Genomic DNA, 17079 nt, shown 5'->3' with positions numbered 1-17079 from the left:
GTGGCCCGTTGGATGCCATGGAACCCAAAATTAATATTTTTTTTGCCTATTACGACCATTCGTATAGGTTGCTCTATATTATTTGAGGATTTTCTGAATTTATTATCACTAATGCTCACCCGTTCTTCGACGACCCTTTACCCCGATCTTCCTTGAGGACGTTTCGCATAGATCTCCATTACTGATATAAATCGGAGATCCCTCAAATTTACCTCCTTTTCTTCTTACTTAGGTCCCCTCGACGTTCCCTCCCTCCGCTTCCTCTGTATGATAATTGACCGTTGATCGATCGATTGATCTCCTTGCACTCCTTAATTGTTCATTCCTTTGCTGCTGCACGTCTTCACTTTTGTCTCTCCTCGCCCCATCCACCACCCACTTTAGTGGCGCAGCCCAACCTCAGCGCTAGAACCTCAACGGACCCCGGCCGGCGCGCCTAAGGACGCTTCCTTTTTCCTTCCCCCTGCTGGTGCCGCTGCAAGACAACGGCCTTGCGATCTTGACGTAATTGCCCCGTGGCTTGCAATTGGGGCTATTTTGAATTTTTTTTGCTCTTTTTTTTTTTTTACCTTCCTTCATTATTATCCATTATCTCCAGCGCTTTTTGACGCTTATTTTTTTTTCTTCTTTTTTTACTTTTCCCTTTTCCCCTTCTTGCTCCGCTCCGAGACAGCAAGCCCCAGCCCTAGAAAAGCTCCCTTGACGGGATTTATCTTCCATCGAACCGCGGCTCCTACCAGCACCTGCGCACTTCCAACCACCACAATCGTCATGTACTCTTGCGCCAACTATCCTCGCGGTTGCCGCGGCCGCGTCAACATCCAAGGAGGCAAATGCGCTGACTGTGTGGTATGTTATCGGCCCTAGACGGGATTTCCAGAGCTCACCCGCACGACTTGTACGCAAACCCAACACTAACAATGTCATCTCCAGCAACTGAAGCTGCGTCGGCCTCTATCGTCATCTCCCTTTGCCCAGCCCAGAGACTACCGGAGAGCCCTGCCATCTGAGCTCCTCAATGATTCACCATACAAGGAGATCGAGCGCTACCTATAACGACACTGCTACGATCACATGGCGCTTTGAATTAAGAAGGGTGCAGAGGTCTTCCGGGGCCTCCAAGCAGATTCCCCGGGGTCCTGCCGGCTGGGACCAAACCCACGGAATCTGGGTGCCTTTCTCGCCTACTCTTCGCTTCGCTTCTCGCTTACCATGTGCGGCTTGATGCTCTGACTTGATGCATTGCTGGGAGTTTGATCGATCATCTATTTTATACCACGCAAGGGCGGCTTTGTCGATTTCATTTATGCCTGGCGGTCTGGCACTGTCCCGCTCTCGCACCATTCACTCCTCCCGATCCCGCGGAATCTGGATAGGGCAGGATGTGTGGGGGCGAACGAGTAGGTTGGTGTATCTGCTGGGATGTTTTTTTTTAATAGGAACGGCATCGGTTATCTATATCTTATTAATGGGCTACTGGGTGGAATACTGGTTGGCTATGATCTGGACCTGGAAGGGACAGTGGCGAGATATGCCCAAGATGGCCCTCCGCTCAGCAGGGACGGCGCACCGCTGGGAATCTCTGCTGTGGGAGGGACGCCGTGGTGCCGGCGGATCTGTCTCGCCCTTGTCTCTTCTTTTGTCCTTCTCTTCCTTTCCTCCCCCTTCCTCCTCTTCTTGCTGTCTTTGTCTGGTTCCGACACTACCGTGTACTTTTTCTTTGTCATGTCATGTGTGCTCTGTGATATCGTTGGTCGATTTCCATACCCATTCGGCTAATTGTACGATCTATTATCTCCTCTTGGATACTGAATATTTTATACCCTTGGAATCCACTTTCTTTGTTCTCCGATGGCCTTAGGAAAAGCAATGGGAGGGGATCGGCTGACGGCGCCGGGGTTTCCTCCCACGCCTCCAACTCCAACTCCGGACTCCGGGAATAAATGCCGATCGCTGGCCCTGGACTCCGGGCTAGAACCCGGCCGAACGAGGCTCATCACGGGGTTTTGCTTTTTCTTCTTTTTCTTGATTTACTTTATTTTCTCTATTCACCCTTTTCTTATTTATTTCCCGGTGATTAATAAACCCTACCGCGAATGCGGCGACCAGACGGCGAGGCCGTGACGCATGCGTTGTCCCTCGGGCTTCCCGAAAGGAAGAACAACGCGGCTACTGGCAGGTGACAGGCAGCCAGAGCCACTCCGCTGAGTAGTGCTACTACTAAGTACTAGTATCAAGCTGCTGGCTGCAACTGGACGGCTCCGATCCTTGTCCATCTACTAGCACGGCGTCGGACGGCATTTCCCTTGGTACGACTCATTGAATACTCCGCACTGTGCAACCAACCTTCTACATGGCTCCTGATTGGCCATCGGCTCACCCTGTCAATCCTTTTATTCTCTTGAATCAGGGATTGGGAACGGGTTGAGATCTGCGGAGAACAACGCTTATGTCGATCAAGCGGACTCTAGCAGTCCTGTCCCTTTGAGGCGTGCAGGCTCGGTCCTCTGCAATCATCTAGGCCATGGACCAAGTGGAGCTTCACCATGCGCCGAGTGTGGTTCGACTGGGCACCAATGCCTGTCACACAAGGCTATGTCATGACTGGCATGCCACAGACCGGTTGTACATGAAACGCTCACTCTCATGATGCCTATGTACAGGGAGGTGGGAAGCGCTACTCAGCCTAAGATCGGTGACGGACTTTGGTCAAATGCGACATATTGACCAATTGGTGCAACAGTGGAGTCGTTGGGAATTAACCTCCGGGCGATCCCTGCTTTTCCTCCTGCGACCCAATGTAGACCTTGAATACGGGTACGAGGAGGTTTCCTACTTCAGGCTGTGTGTGGCTTGCCCCCACGCTTCGCCGTTTAACTGGTAGAAACCCAGAGCGAGAATAGTGAGGTGGCCACATCCTGATGTAGATGCTGTAAAAGCCTCACATTCACATGGCTTCTGATACCTCCACAGCACTACTTTCAGTAGCAATAGTGCCAAATAGGCGCGGAGGTGGCCACGATGGTGAGGTTGGATGCGCTTGGCCGTGGTTTACAACATGAACTGACGAAATACCGATTCAGGGGCTTCGATGACTACGGCCCGATATTTGAGGGTGACGGGATGGGGGGACCAGCGAAAACAGCCTCATGTTTACCAAGACGGTGATGGAGCAGGAGCAGGATCTGGCTCAGGCTTATGGAACACTATCAGGGAAGCCGCAACCAACGCGGATCCAACGACATGTACCGAACTGGCAAGAGCCAGCTCCTTCCCCCGACTCTCCCAACAATGGTCTTCATCAATCTGAATACATCGCTGCAGATGGGAGCACCGTCTCTAGTACATCTATATCACCTCTCTATCATACGTCCTGTTCAGAATACGGATCTCCCTCTAATCTGATATCAACGCCATGGAACATCTGCGGAGATCTCGATCGTCTCGATCTATCAGGAGAAGCCATCACAGTTCCCAATCAACCGAACCCTTTGACCCCGAGCTTGCGAGGCTTCATGCTACTACCGCAGCGTCTCGAGCTATGCTGCGCTCCAAATGCTCCTATGATGCTTTAGGCGGTCCCAGTAACATGGCCGTGCCTCAGAGGAAACATCGCTCGGCCGAACCCCCGCAAAGACCTAACAATGTCCCGGTTGGTCCTGGGACTTCTTCTCGTCGATCTACGGCCGATAATTTGGGTGCCTCGAGTGTCGACCCATCTTTATCAGCCGCTCTGCCTTCAATAAGCGAGTTTCGAGGGCTCGACGCCGGTGTTGCTGCTTTGCCTTCTTCCTACCGACGACTTCGCAAGACTCGATCGATGTTCTCGACTGGGCAGCGCTATTCTCGCGGAACCTATGGATTATCATCTCCTGACTCCCTGAATAAAAATCTCGCGGGGCAAGTGGAATCCCAGGTTAGTCCGCACGCAGGTGGCACATTGAGGCGCTCCATGTCATTTTTTCGGGGGGACAACCGAGCCTCTGATGCTCTCCGGCATGCAAAGAGTCACGACGCGGCGATTGAACTGGCACGCAATAATTATCAGCAGTCAGGGGACCATCTGTGCCAATCCAGGAAATCATCACTACCAGTCCTTAAATTGAGACGGGAGCACAAGCCATTTAGGAAAACGCTCCGTACCGCAGTATCGGATGCAGATGCAGCAAGCATACCCTCGACGCAGAGGACTGTTAACACCTCATCCTATGGAAAAGCCAGATCACTGTCTTCGTCTATTAAGAAAGGGCTGAAAAGGGTGTTAGGGCTCTCCAAGCCCTCAGTCCATCTACCTACTGAACAAACATCATCTTATGATCAGCAACGGGCCCAGGAGGCACAGCCAACTGTATTCGAGATGCACGCGGGCTCCCTGAAAAAAAGTGCCGAGACGACTGACATGACGCCGTCGGAAGGTGCTGAAGGTCCCGTGCCACACCACGAAATTAGGAGAACTGGAAGCTCTGAAAGTCTTGCCACAAGCCGCTCTCGGGTCACGAGTTGGGCCGACTCGACCATAGCAAATACCATTGTCACACCTAAAGCCGGGGACCGCAGCTCCTTATCTATAATCAACGAACGGGAGAGCTCGATTCCCAAAGCCGAAGCGTCTGGAAACGATTCGTTCACCAGATGGAGCCCCATCAGACCCGACGGTATGATCGACAGCCAGCGTTTATATTCCGCACTGATGAAGCGCATTGATGGAAACAATAAGCAGAACGCAAGCGAGGAGATCGTCTTTGGTCACGTCAAGGAGCTCCGCGCGATCCCGACTCCAGCGCCCTCCATGTATACACGTCGTAGTAGGCAGACAATCCGTCTCATCGCCAGCGATGAGTCTATCCAAACTCCGGGATCATATACGACAGCTTACGCGGATACGATGACTCCTCGCGAGCCGTCGCAACGCGTAGTTCAGCGTATTCACGGACCACAGCACTTGCAGGAAGGTGAAGTTCATAACCCTTACGACTCTAGTCACGGGGATTCGTCAATCCATGCAAATGAGACGCACGAAGAAGACGCAAAGGGTGTGGTCATGGAAACACCGCAGAGCCCAGATACAGGATTCGATTCCCCTAGCGTTTATTCGCGTACGACTAGTGGAAATTCGCCCAGCACGACGGACCTGAAAATAGCCACCAATGGCCCTGAAACAGAGGAGGAGCCAGGCATGGCAACAATTTTTGCGAGCCAGCGCACGGCTTATAGTTCCCCGAAACGGGGCTTCGGCCCGGGCCTCCAGGGGTCACAGCGACCGAGTGCTGATTGGCAACAATGGATGCACTCTCAGATGGCGAGAATCGAGAAAACCGAGAACCTTGCACCAGCAAGATATCATTACCGAGAAGATGCACAAATCCATGACGAAGGGACGGCCTTTCCCTATCGGACCCCAGCTCATGATAAAGGGGACTTTCGACATGGGTTGCTTGAAGATGATATGTGGACCACTTGCAAAGTAACTGCAAGAAATAACTTTTCACGTCCATTCAGCCGGTCGTCAAGTATACGCACAACAGTGGCAATTCCAAAGGAGCAGTCCAATACTCCCCTGCGTCCACCCCCCCCTTCGGCCTCAAGCTCGCCAAAGATACCAAGCAACTCCAGCGGACATAGCTTCTTTCTTAACCAGGCTGAGACACGATCTAACAGCACCGCATTATCGCCAGTACATTTGGTATCGACTAACCGTCTTCGAACTCCCGAGTCCCCGACCCCAAGAAGAGACGCGACCGACAAAAGTCAGTGGCAAGCAACTAGCAGAAAGCAAGGGAGGCACCCTTCCAGACAGCTTCCAGGAACTCGAGACTTGAAAACTTTCCAGGGCAGATCTGCACGTGCCGTCCGCGATAATAAGAAGCTGACAGATGAGAACCTCAGAGCTGAGAGTCGGTATCGCGATGTCACAAATCAAGATAGCCCACTTCAGAGCACGTTCTCGCCCATTTCGAGCAAGCGTATGGTAGAGATGTTCCTAGAAAGCCGCCGTCACCAACCGGGGGCCGAGATGCCTGACGAAGCAGCATCTGAAGGCGCGTTCATCTAACAAGGATAGGGTAACAGGACAAGCAGGTCTACGTTGGTATCTCTGCCGGGAAAGAGTATCTGTTATACACTTCGTTTTCCTCTGGCCATGAACGGCGCTGTGATGATCAAACAAATGATTAGGACTGCAGGTGATAGCACCACATATCAAGTTAAGTTCTGATAGTGATAGTGACAGTGGCAATAAGCATACCATATCATTGTGAAATTGACATCGGTTCTTGTAGCAGCCATCGCTTGCAACAAAGTAAAGTACAGTAGATGAGGCATCAAACTCCCGGCGGGCCCAATACACGACAACGAGGAACACTCAGTGAGCAAAATACATTAATACTACTACTAGGTATAAAATCTGGCTCCTGACTTCTTTTAACTGATAATCCCAATTTGCAAGATGCAACCGCACCCACTCATTACTCCACATAGTTAGCCGGAAAGCTTCCCTTCACCCCTCGAAGCTCGCCCTCCCACCAGTCATCAGTACTATCTGTCTTCTTGAGAACGCGGATCCGGTCTCCTTCTCGGAAAGCAAGATCACCGGGACTTTGGCCCCCGAAGTCATACAGGGCAGTCACGTACAGAGCAGTACTGGAATTCGCCCGCGGCGGGGGAGGCGGCGGGGGCTTTCTTTTGCCGGCTACTAATGCACTGACGCCGGGAGATGTCGCTCTCGAGACGCTGGATGGGTGTTGGTTCCGACTGAAGTAGTCTGTGCGCGCTGCAACGCTGGAGAGGCCGGGGGACGGCGGGTGGGCGCTCTCGCTGGCGGAAACGTATGATTCGGCGCCTGGGGAGGAAGCAGACGGCTGGGGCGAGAAGTAATTCGAGGGCACGGTGAGGTTGGATGAGGCGGGGGAAGGGGCCATGTCTGTGAGCCGAGGTTTCGTCTCGTATACTGGTGATGGCTTCCTGTCGTAGGCGGGCTTCGGTGGAGGGAGCTTGTGGTTGGGAGAGATCGGGCGCTGTTGTTGGATTGGCGGGGTGTGGCCACCGGAGGGTCGACGATAGGAGGTTCCGTTTGCTGGACGGCTGGTGATGCGAGGGCCGTGGCGTTGGTCATCGGGGGCTTGGGATAGTTTTACGGTTCTGCCGTTGACGATGCAGCCGAATGTTTCTACCTCTTGCTGGATGGGGAGGCAGAGGCGTTCCCACTCCTGCACGACCTGTTCCATAGGGGGAGGAGGGGAGGGGAATTGTGTCTCCTGGCAATAGTTATGGACCACGGTATAGTAGTGCGCCAGCATTGCATTCTGGATTTCAATCTGCGTAGCGAGGAGTCGCGGGAGCAAGGAGAATGCAGCGGCGATCAACGGTGGGAGACATTGTCGCAAGTGCTCGTCTGCTGCTTCGTAGTCCTACGATTGTCAGATACGGAGCATAGACGATCGGAGTGCTCAGTTTGGTGTCTCGTACCTCGATCGCCTTGGCAAGGTCACTCTCGGCCTTAACCAGGGCTGCGTTATCACGTTCCGATCTCTTGGTCTTTTTGGAATAGTTGTCGACGCGCCCTTGGTAGCGTTCATAATCCAACTAGGAGGTGAAGGGAAATGTCAGCAGGGGATACATTGACTAGGAGGAGCATGGAGAGCAAAGGCTGGTTCCTGAGTGGGGGCGCGGAACAGGGACAGCTGTCTGCGGCCGCGCTCCCTGAGTGCGGGATAATGCGCACCTTTCGATCATCCCGCTTCTTGATGGTTTTCTTCACTGGACTTAGATATTCCCTAGCTTGCGAAGCTGGCCGGATCATCCGTTCGTCGATCGCAGCGATCTCCCCGAGTAGCTCTTTTCGTAGGTCTTCATATTGTTCCCGAAGTTCGTGTGTCCGAGCCAAGGTCGCTTGCGGAGTTGGGATGCCGTTCTGTGAGGCAGAGTCGGAGGAACCGAGGATGGGGGCATACAGGCCTTCGAACTCGGCCAGCATTCGATTTTGGTGCGTCAAGAGGGATGACCAAGCGTCGCGCCAGGCACTGGTGGAATCGACGATCTGTCGGAATGCGGGAGCTGTCAGTCAGGGACATCAACAAACCCAAACCCCGCAGGAAGTACCCCGATCGAGGGGGGTGGATCTCGTTCGTTGGTTACCTTGCCCAGAATTTTGTCTGCTTCTTCGAAGTCCTTCAAAAGAATGGCCACCTGGCTATCGTCGGCCGACCTCTTCATCAGTCGGCCAAACTGCCTCTGCATGCTCTGCATGGTGTGCCGGGAGGCCCCTCAGTGGAGGGGAATGGGAGGGATGCGCGGAGATTGAACTAGGAGGAGAGGACGGGCATTCCCATCGAGGCCACGGGGGAGATAATGAAGGGGAGTCGAAAATGCCAGCGGGGCAGGGGGGGGCCGAAAGGAGAGAGTCAGCCTTAAGAGGGACGAAGAACATCTAGTGGCAGTCCGGCGTATCTGGATCGATCGAAAAGGAGCCCAGGCGGATGACGCAGCCAACATGTGGTGCTCTCCAGTGAGAGGGTCTCAGGCGTGTTTCAGTCCATTTCTGATCGGCTCCGGCTATTTTTATCAAGCAAGTGGTGTGTCGATCGTGATTCCCTGAGGGGAACCGTTATTACGGCCCCAACCCGGCCAGGTACGAAGTATACTCCGCAGACCAATTCTGCATTGTGCGCTAGATAAGTAGATGCGTCGTACAGCTTTCTCAGTAGATGATCACAACTCAATGAACCCTAGTCCCAGTGGCATTGGCCACACCATGGCTTGCACAGCGCGACCATTGATAAAGGGAAGGGAATCTGCACTCCATCCGCCGGAGTATACCGAGTGGTACGAGTTGCGCAATGTGTCCATATCCAGTGGCACCGCCAAGGCAACCAGTTCCCACGACCCCAATTGGAATTGAGCCTTGGGACCCTCACGGATCATCGGTCAATGGTGCCTCCAAATGATGCTCGGAGGGAAGAACAAAGAGAAAGAGAAAGCGAGGGGGGGGTTTATACTCCCGCTCCGACCACGGGACTCGCTGGCCTCAGGCTTCCCTGATAGCAGATACGCGATACGTGATCCGTGATCCGCGCGGGTCGGCGGTTGAACAGAACCAGAACCAGAACCACCGCACCGCCAACTACTCCAGACGCGCCAACCAGCCAAGCAACACCATCCCCCTCCCACGACCGGATGGTCTCCAAACACAGGGTCACCATCCCAGGGCCCTGGCGCTGGATTTCGCCATTCACACCACAATGTCGACCCCGCGAGGCACCCCGAGCATGAGCGTCCCCGCGACGCAAAACACCGCGCCCGTGATCCGCTTCCGCTGCCTGTACACCTACGATATGCGACGCAAAGCGAAGCGCTGGCAAGATGGGTTCCTCCGCTACCACACCTTCAATAAACGCATCATGGCGTACGACGTTGCCGGGAATTTCGTGGGTGATTACCACTGGCGACAAGATGATGAGGGAATCCAAGACGGCGACGAACTCGAACTAGATAACGGGGCCCTCATTCAGGTCTGTGAACCGGTAGAACGAACAGAGACGGATATCTCGGCCTTGTATAGCAATAAGAGGAGAAGTCATGGGTCCCCGCCGCAGCTAGGGGACACACCAACTCCGTCCGTCACGCCGTCACGGCCCGCGCTTTCCTCACAGCCGACCCGCTCATTGAACGATCTTCTGGGGATCAAAAAGACCTCTTCACAGCGATCGGGCCCACCGAATACGGATCGAGAAAGGCATACATCGACGGGAAACGAGCATGAGCGCTCAGAGCGACCAGCGAAACGGCAACGGACAAAGCCCACGTCGTCGGACAACCCGCCCAAGCAACCCTCCAGCCGGCAAGCCCATCGTGCACCGGAGCCAGCAGTCATTGATTTGACCGAGTCACAAACCACAAAGAGACAAGCAACCGAGCACGGATCGGCTCTAAACAATGTCGTGGACAAGGAGGTGATGGACACAAAGCACACTACAACTTCCAGCCCGCGCCGCAAATCCAAACACCACACCGACCAAGCCAAGCGCAAGAAAGCCGAGAAGAGTGCATCCAAGTCCCCCGAGCAAACTCGACCCCAGAAATCTGGGCTTCCCAATGATGGCGATGACGACGATGAAACTCCCGAAATCCCAGGCAACATGCTCCGCCTATCAACCGGAAAATCGCGAAAGAAGCTAATGTATCACACCGTGCTATCCAACCAAGACGCAAACGGGGATGCAGGAAGACATCGCCAATCACCCCAGCAGCCGCAGTCAGTATGTACTCTGTACGAAACCCTGGACATTAGACTGACCATAGTACCAGCGAACCAGGTGAACATTCGAATGATCCGCATTCCGACCACGAGAACGCACCACCGACTGCCCGAAAGCGCAAATCCGGTCCAGTAGGGATTCGGAAATCATATTCAAATCCTACTGCTTTAGCGAGCTATGATGATCTTCCACCCCGCCGGCGATCGTCGGAGAGTCCGCTGAGTACGGTTTCAGATACCGATGAGTCTGAAACGGGTCCTTGGACCTGGGAGGCAGAGTATCTGCTCGAGTTCTGGCCGCCAGGACGCCCAAAGCCAACTTGAGCCTCGGTATTGCGTCCAGCACACAGGACGGACCAGAGATGCTCGCCATGATGGGGGACGATATGGCTAAAATGATGATACCCTAGTTGATTGATGTGTTAATCTAACAAACAGGACACCTGAGGTCCTTGCTTTCATATTCCTCTTCGGCTAGAATGACATCCATGCCGATCAGGGCTCTAAGCATTTGTTTCATGGCGGTCTAAGTAGTTTTCACGCTAGACATGAGCTATCAATTATCTACGGGTAGGTATCGAGGGTACGTAGATCTTGGATTGTCTTGGTGCACAATGGTACCTAGATCAAATTCCCAATGTAAGATCACAATAAACGACATGGATACCCAACCATATGGCCTTTAGACCAAGGCAGTTGGTCCATATAACCCGCCATCACAGACCACACCCCTCTTGGGGGTCCAAGGAAATACAGGCCAATCGTACACAACGGCAATTCCGCACAAGCAATTGCGCAGTATCTTGCGGGAAAGGAAAGACAAAAAAGCGAAAGTAAGACCATGGCAGCCAAGCCAGAGTTAATGAGTGACCCAAGTTCACATGTATGTCAAGCTCGCAGTGAGTATCAACATAGGAAATATATCGACGGGTTGTGCGAAACAGCTCGCAAATGAATGACAGAAATGATCGGGGTACGGGAGTGGGGAGCAGTAGCAGGTGATGAGGCCAGGCCCCGGGATTAAAAAACTAAGTATAGTAAGGGGCGGTACGGAGAAACGTGCCCATCAGGGGTATGCAAACTCGCAGCTAAGCTGACTCAGACGCTGATTCTGCGCTCATAAACACCAAACGAACAAGATGGGGTGCCAAGGATGACAGTGGTGATAATGCAAAGAGACTCATGCAAAAGCTTAGGACCATGGGAAAGAAAACTCAGGGGGCAAATCTCCCGGTGGACCGCAGGGCTCAAGACCCACAGCGATCAGTCGACTGCGCCGGATGGCCGTCTTAATGGTGAGAGTGGATTCGATTAACCCGGGGGCTGTATCGACTCGTCCTCGAAAGTGCGCTGACATCATGTTTGCCTAATGTACTGTCGTTAGCTTTGAAATATCAGAGAACAAAAACACCTACCATCGCAGCATGCTCGGACATTCTCGAGTCGATCATCCTGCCTTTCCATCATATGCCGCAGATCTTCCTCGCTATCATGTGTATGGAGGCTTCCTTCATGCACACTAGAGGTAGCATAGCCGGGACCCTTCCGGCCGAAAGAACCCTTAATTGTTGTGTTCAAGATTGTACTAAGGCGAGAGGCAGAGCTGTGCCTTTGGTCGGAGTAATGAGACGGCGTACTTAGTGCTGGGGAAGTGCGACCAGGTGTAGCCGTGCGGCGTGCCGACAGCACGGACCCTGCACGTTGCTTGGGCCAATTCCGGGCGGTACGACTCCGAGAAGACGAGAATGACAGCCGGGAAGTCTGGCGCGAGCGTGAGCGAAAACCAGGGTTAAACTCATCAATGTCCTCCAACGAAGCGTTACTCTCCTGCTCCTCGCCATTCTCGGCCGAGTTACGTAGCAGCAGATACGAGAGTGCGTTGAACCAAGTCTCGTGTCTTTGACTGGTGGTTGCAGTGAATCGGATCCGGCGTCCAGGGCTCACCACTTCAAGGCTCTTGCAGTGAAGACCCGGAGGATAAGGGTTGTCATCTGGCACAACTCTAACAGCCTCGATTAGAACACTCTTCGTTCGGAGCTCGCTCTTGCCAGCGCTCTGCGGATCCTGTTCGCTCCAGTACAATGTGCGGGTGTACGGGTGGACCCAGAAGTACCGACGGTGTCTCGAGTTAGATATTTCTCCAGACACATGCTTGCGTGTGTACTTCCAGAGGAACTCTCCAATCATCGTCTGAGTGATTGCCTGGATCATTCGCGGGTCTGTACCAGCGGCATACCCTTGCGGACCAAGCGCTGGGTTAGGATGCATGTTGAACCGTTCTTCAATTTCAGACGCAAATGACGACACAGACGATCTTCGCGATACGTGGCTCTCGCGCCTCATCTTCACCCGTGAAGTTGTCGTTGCAGTTCCGACTTGCAAACCGGAGTCGTTGGGGGTTCGTGGCGGCTGGGCTACATTCGCTCTGTGGGCAGACGCTGGGGCAAGAGGTGGGCCCATAAAACTTGGGGAGGCTGGACGATGATGGTCCAGTGACCTCTTTTCGGCCGATGAGACGGCTTCCCTGGGGTCCCCGGGCAAGAGAGTGTGGCTTTGGATGCTGGATGCCTGGCTAACAGCACTACCAGGCCTCAGGTAGTGAGACGGGAGAGACGCCGCTGAGGATTGATGGCTTGGGCGGGCCCTGGCTTTCGGCGTAGCGAAAGGAGAAGTGTTTTGGTCCTTGGACTTATCGCTATCTGGTGGAGACAATGGCCGAGTCGTAATACGGTCCATCAGGATCTGATCGATTTGCTTGGACGACAAGATCGTCTGGGCACCTTGGTCTGCCTGGTTGTAATACGAAGCTTGCTTCGTATGGCGTGGGACAGCGTTGCCAGAAATGGTGCTCAAGGGGAGCGAGATATCCAGTTTGGGGTTAGCCGCGCTGTTGAATGTACCCTCATCCGAGGTGTCTTCCGCAACCAGGAGAGACGGCACTTCCGCTGCTGGACTACTCTTGGCCGCCGTCCTGCTAGATGCCGGTACGACATTCTCGTCGGGCAGTTGAAGCACAGGGATCGTGGCTATCGGTGGACTGAAACTGACTGGCAGAGTCTCCACGGAGCTGACATCGGACAGCGACACATTTGGTACCAAAGCAACTCGTGGTTCACGCGTTTGCGGTGAAATAGGCTCGGTGCATTCAGAGGCCATCAAAGAAATGGTCAAGTTCGGAAGCGCTGCTTCAGGCACAGGCTCCTCACGCTGTAGAATAGCTTCGACGGGTTGTGTTTCCTGCGAGGAAATAGAAGAGACCGCGAGCTCTGGGAGCTCAGCCTTAGGCACGACTTGCGCCACGGCAATCTGTGGCTCCTTCACCTCTCGAACAGCCGCAACCGGGTGCGTTTGCTGAGCGAAGATGGAGGACAGAGAAAGCTCCGGCGATTCCGTGTTGGTTTCCGTGCGCTCTGCAATGACTTCCGGCACCGGCACCTTCTGCTCTAGAACGGCTTCGACGGGTTCTGTCTGCTGCGACAGGATAGACGAAACGGCTACCTCTGGTGTCTCAGTAATGGTACCTCGCTCGGCTAGCGAAATTGGGGGAGCAGGTTCAGGAAGAGCTGGTGTGACAGGCATGGTATACTGGAAGTCTATTGTTGAGACAGCCATATCTGCCACATATATAGGTTCGGGCTCAGGAAGCTTCGAACCAACCGGTTCCGTCAATTGTGAGCAGATAGAGGACAAAGTGATCTCTGGCGGTTCGGGAGCAACCCATTGGACAGGTTCAGTGGTGACTCCAACAGCATATGACGTGCTCAACTCAGGGAGTGTTGGTGCCACAGGAACGGTCTCCTGGAAAGAGACAGAAGAGACGTCCATTTCAATCTCGGCAGTAGGGTTAAGGAGCCCATTCCGTTGAGCATCTGTAGCGTATTTATCCACTTGTTCAGCTGCTGGCACAAGGGGAGCCCATTGAGTTGCCGCGTGCGCCAGTTGCGGGGGTTCTTCTACTTCAGTAGCGGTGCTGGCATCTGACATTGCTGGCTTTGTGGATGTTGTAGGCAGACCATAAACTGTCTCGTCATTGGTATCATTGGCGGTAGACGGGACAATTGTTGGCACCCAAGGATCAGTCATCATTCCAGAATCAACCATGACAGGCTTGGGCCTGGCATCGAGCATGGCCTCCGAGGGTCGTCTAGAATCAGGTGTGGGAAGCATGCGCGGTGTTGAAGCCTGTGAGGCCGTAGTGTATCGCATAGGGGGCCCAAAGTCACCCTCATCTTCATCGCCGTCTAGCTCCGCGAGTTCCATGAAGAGACTCTGTCCCTCCGAGGCCGCCAGGCCTTGGGTGAAACTGGTTGCCGGGGATTCTCGCGCACTAGATGGCCGGCTACCGGAAGCCATTGGGGCTTCACCTGAGGGGCGAATTTTCCTCACTACACTTCTCTTCTGCCTCAGTCGATATCTAGGCGACGACATTTGGCTGGGCGACGGGAAACCCCCGTCATAATCTTCGTCTTCATCGCCTGAGGTGGAGGCGGTACTCTGGTAAGACGACCTATCGCGGGACTTGGCCATTGTCAAGGAGGACACCCGTCCACGTGGGGTCCGCTGCAGCCGTTCCTCGGTCTCCGTCAGCTCATCGGTATCAGTGCTGTCGTCAGCCATGCTTTCCAGACCAGTCTGGAAAGCTTCACTTTCGGTCGCTGTTTCCCGTTCATTGGCCGTCTCGAAGGCGTCGTCGGCTTCGGTGGCAGTCTGGTACGCATCGCTGGGCTCCTCGGATGACTGCTCTCCCATATGACCCCTAGACAACTTCGCGGAAGCCCGGTGAGACGGGCTGGCATCGGTAGCATTGTCTTCCCAGTCCGAGTCGTGAATCTCAATTTCCGCCCTCTTTCGTCCAGCACCCAACAGATCCGGCCGGGCAGTTTTCCTTGTAGCCTCAGCCTTGGTCTTCTGGCGCTTGCTTGCTGGGTTGGTTGGGGCGGCGGTTTCACGACGGCGCTGTTCTATCTCATCGCGGGCTTCTTGCAACATCCGTTTTAGATCAATCTTTTCGGTCTTTTCCCGATGGATGGTGCTTTTGAGATTTTGAATCATGCGATGGGCATGACCAAGCGAACTTCGCAAAGTCTCGGTTTCCAGGTGGTTATGCCGAGGGGTGAACTTGTTGGGAGATGGGGGAGGGGAATTCTCAGGTGTGGATTGATCTTGATCGTCGGAATCATGGCCACCAGCGACCTCGCGCGTGGACTCCGTCTCGTGTTGGCGAAGTCGCATTGCCACTACTCGCGCGAGCTCTTGGTTTTGTGCATTCAACTCCTCGACCTTCTGTTGAAGGGCAAGTTTCTCGGCATCTCCGGCATTGAGGTTTCTGCGCAGGAGATGAATCTCGGAATCGTTCGCTTTCTGAGCTGCCGTATGATCCTCGACCAATTTTGCGTTGACTTGCTTCAAGTCCTCAAGCTCCCGTTCCACGGAACCTTTCTCGGTGGTCAAAGTACCCAGGCTGCTGTTGAGTCTACTCTCGCGATCAGCTGCCTCCTTGACTGCAGCCATGAGCTCATGGGTCCGAGTCTCCAATGCCCAGTTCTCATCTTTGTAGCGCTCTTCACTCTCGTCCAGTGCACGGATACGCTGAGCATATCCCTCAGCTTCCAACTCAAGCCTCGACTTCTCCAGATTCAGAGTCTTCAAGGCCTCCTCACGCTCGGCAAGTAGTGTTTGCAACTGACGAACTTGGGCTAGAAGAGAGGTCGATATCTCGGTAGCGAATTCGATGTCATGTACTCGAGTCGATGATTGATTCCGTTGCTTCCGAGAAGGCACGCTTACCTTACTTGGGGAGTTCGTTGCTTGGCCGGCGAACAGTGCAGGACTGATTGGTGACTGCGAAGTATCATTAGCGACTTGGGCAAGCTCAGCAATCAAGAAAGATGCATCGGTATACCTTCTGCTCGTATGGAGTCCCAAAATGGCTATCGTCGCCGCCCGCCATGCGTTTGGGAGCAAGGAATGCGCGCGTAGTTTCCCGGCCAATTTCATTATATTCTCTCTCCAAGTCTGCGAGCTTCCGACGAAGGTCTGGCCCAATCTGGCCAGCCTCCTGCTGCTGTTCAACTTCCTTCAGCTTGTCTTCGAGTTCCTTCTGCTGTTCGATGAGAGCAGTGCCTAGCTTGCTCGCCTCCTCGAGTCTACGCTCTGTCTCTGCCAGATGCGCCTCGAGGGCTCGTTTTGCTTGCGCCGGCGAGGATGCATCGAGACTGAACAGTTGCGTATCAAAGGACGAGTATCTATGCGACTCGCGAGGAACCGCGCCCTCCTGGGACCTGGAAACGAAAGGATCTTCGATTGTCGACATTCTGCCAGTTGCCCTTCGTCCACCATCCGTAGTACCGTTAATTGTTCGGCCAGATGATGCGGCCGATCCGCAGGCTGTGCCTTATCCCGTAGGGTGAGGGTACAGCCGCCGTCAATAGTCCGCACACTCGTCGCCTCGTTTCTCGTTTCCTCGTTTCAAATTTCGGTCATCCTCCGGTCTGCGACGATTTCTTTGCCGGTCTGCTTTATTCTTAGTTCCTTTCAACTTCGAAGAGCGTTTAGTGAGCCGACCTGCGACCCGATCTTCGCAACACCTCGGGCGAGAAACGTATGCGACAGCAGAACAGAAAGGAATGCGCGCCGTCGAATGTCGACCGCAAAGAACACCAGTTTCGAATCAGTTACGACGCCGAGAATCGAGATTGGCGGTTACGCTTCGTTTGTGACGGAGAGTCTGGGCCCAAGACCGAAATCCAGATCCAGCGACACTCCCGACAACAAATGCGGAGTGGGCGTAACGTAACCGTGTGCGTGCGACCAGGTGTGCGCCTTCG

The 17079-nt window shown here is 54.0% G+C and overlaps 5 protein-coding genes across 5 annotated transcripts; 4 read left to right on the top strand and 1 right to left on the bottom strand.

The window, feature by feature from the left end:
- Nucleotides 1-771: 771 nt before the first annotated feature.
- On the top strand, nt 772-1056 carry BO80DRAFT_443947 (uncharacterized protein; the record flags this gene model as incomplete). The annotated part of the gene is made up of 2 exons (XM_025721396.1): nt 772-849; nt 934-1056. 2 exons carry the CDS (start codon nt 772-774, stop codon nt 1054-1056), a joined length of 201 nt encoding a protein of 66 aa, XP_025576476.1.
- Nucleotides 1057-1082: 26 nt separating this feature from the next.
- On the top strand, nt 1083-2287 carry BO80DRAFT_40693 (uncharacterized protein). Its single transcript, XM_025717780.1, has one exon. The coding sequence runs from the start codon at nt 1238-1240 to the stop codon at nt 1859-1861; it is 624 nt and encodes a 207-aa protein (XP_025576475.1). The 5' UTR covers nt 1083-1237; the 3' UTR covers nt 1862-2287.
- Nucleotides 2288-3149: 862 nt separating this feature from the next.
- Nucleotides 3150-6258, top strand: BO80DRAFT_40705 (uncharacterized protein). The gene has a single exon (XM_025717785.1). It carries the CDS (start codon nt 3416-3418, stop codon nt 6050-6052), a length of 2637 nt encoding a protein of 878 aa, XP_025576474.1. The 5' UTR covers nt 3150-3415; the 3' UTR covers nt 6053-6258.
- BO80DRAFT_424066 (uncharacterized protein) lies at nt 6179-8539 on the bottom strand. Its single transcript, XM_025719185.1, has 4 exons — nt 8134-8539; nt 7721-8035; nt 7465-7581; nt 6179-7406 (listed from the first exon to the last, which is right to left on the bottom strand). The coding sequence occupies exons 1-4, from the start codon at nt 8242-8244 to the stop codon at nt 6465-6467; spliced, it is 1485 nt and encodes a 494-aa protein (XP_025576473.1). The 5' UTR covers nt 8245-8539; the 3' UTR covers nt 6179-6464.
- Nucleotides 8540-9107: 568 nt separating this feature from the next.
- Nucleotides 9108-10810, top strand: BO80DRAFT_379347 (uncharacterized protein). Its single transcript, XM_025716773.1, has 2 exons — nt 9108-10249; nt 10303-10810. The coding sequence occupies exons 1-2, from the start codon at nt 9237-9239 to the stop codon at nt 10574-10576; spliced, it is 1287 nt and encodes a 428-aa protein (XP_025576472.1). The 5' UTR covers nt 9108-9236; the 3' UTR covers nt 10577-10810.
- The last annotated feature ends 6269 nt before the right edge of the window (nt 10811-17079 follow it).

The sequence above is a fragment of the Aspergillus ibericus genome (assembly GCF_003184845.1).
Source record: "Aspergillus ibericus CBS 121593 unplaced genomic scaffold BO80scaffold_14, whole genome shotgun sequence".
Taxonomy (NCBI): domain Eukaryota; kingdom Fungi; phylum Ascomycota; class Eurotiomycetes; order Eurotiales; family Aspergillaceae; genus Aspergillus; species Aspergillus ibericus.
The sequence above is the reverse complement of the archived record's forward strand: the minus strand, read 5'-3'. Positions and strand labels throughout refer to the sequence as shown.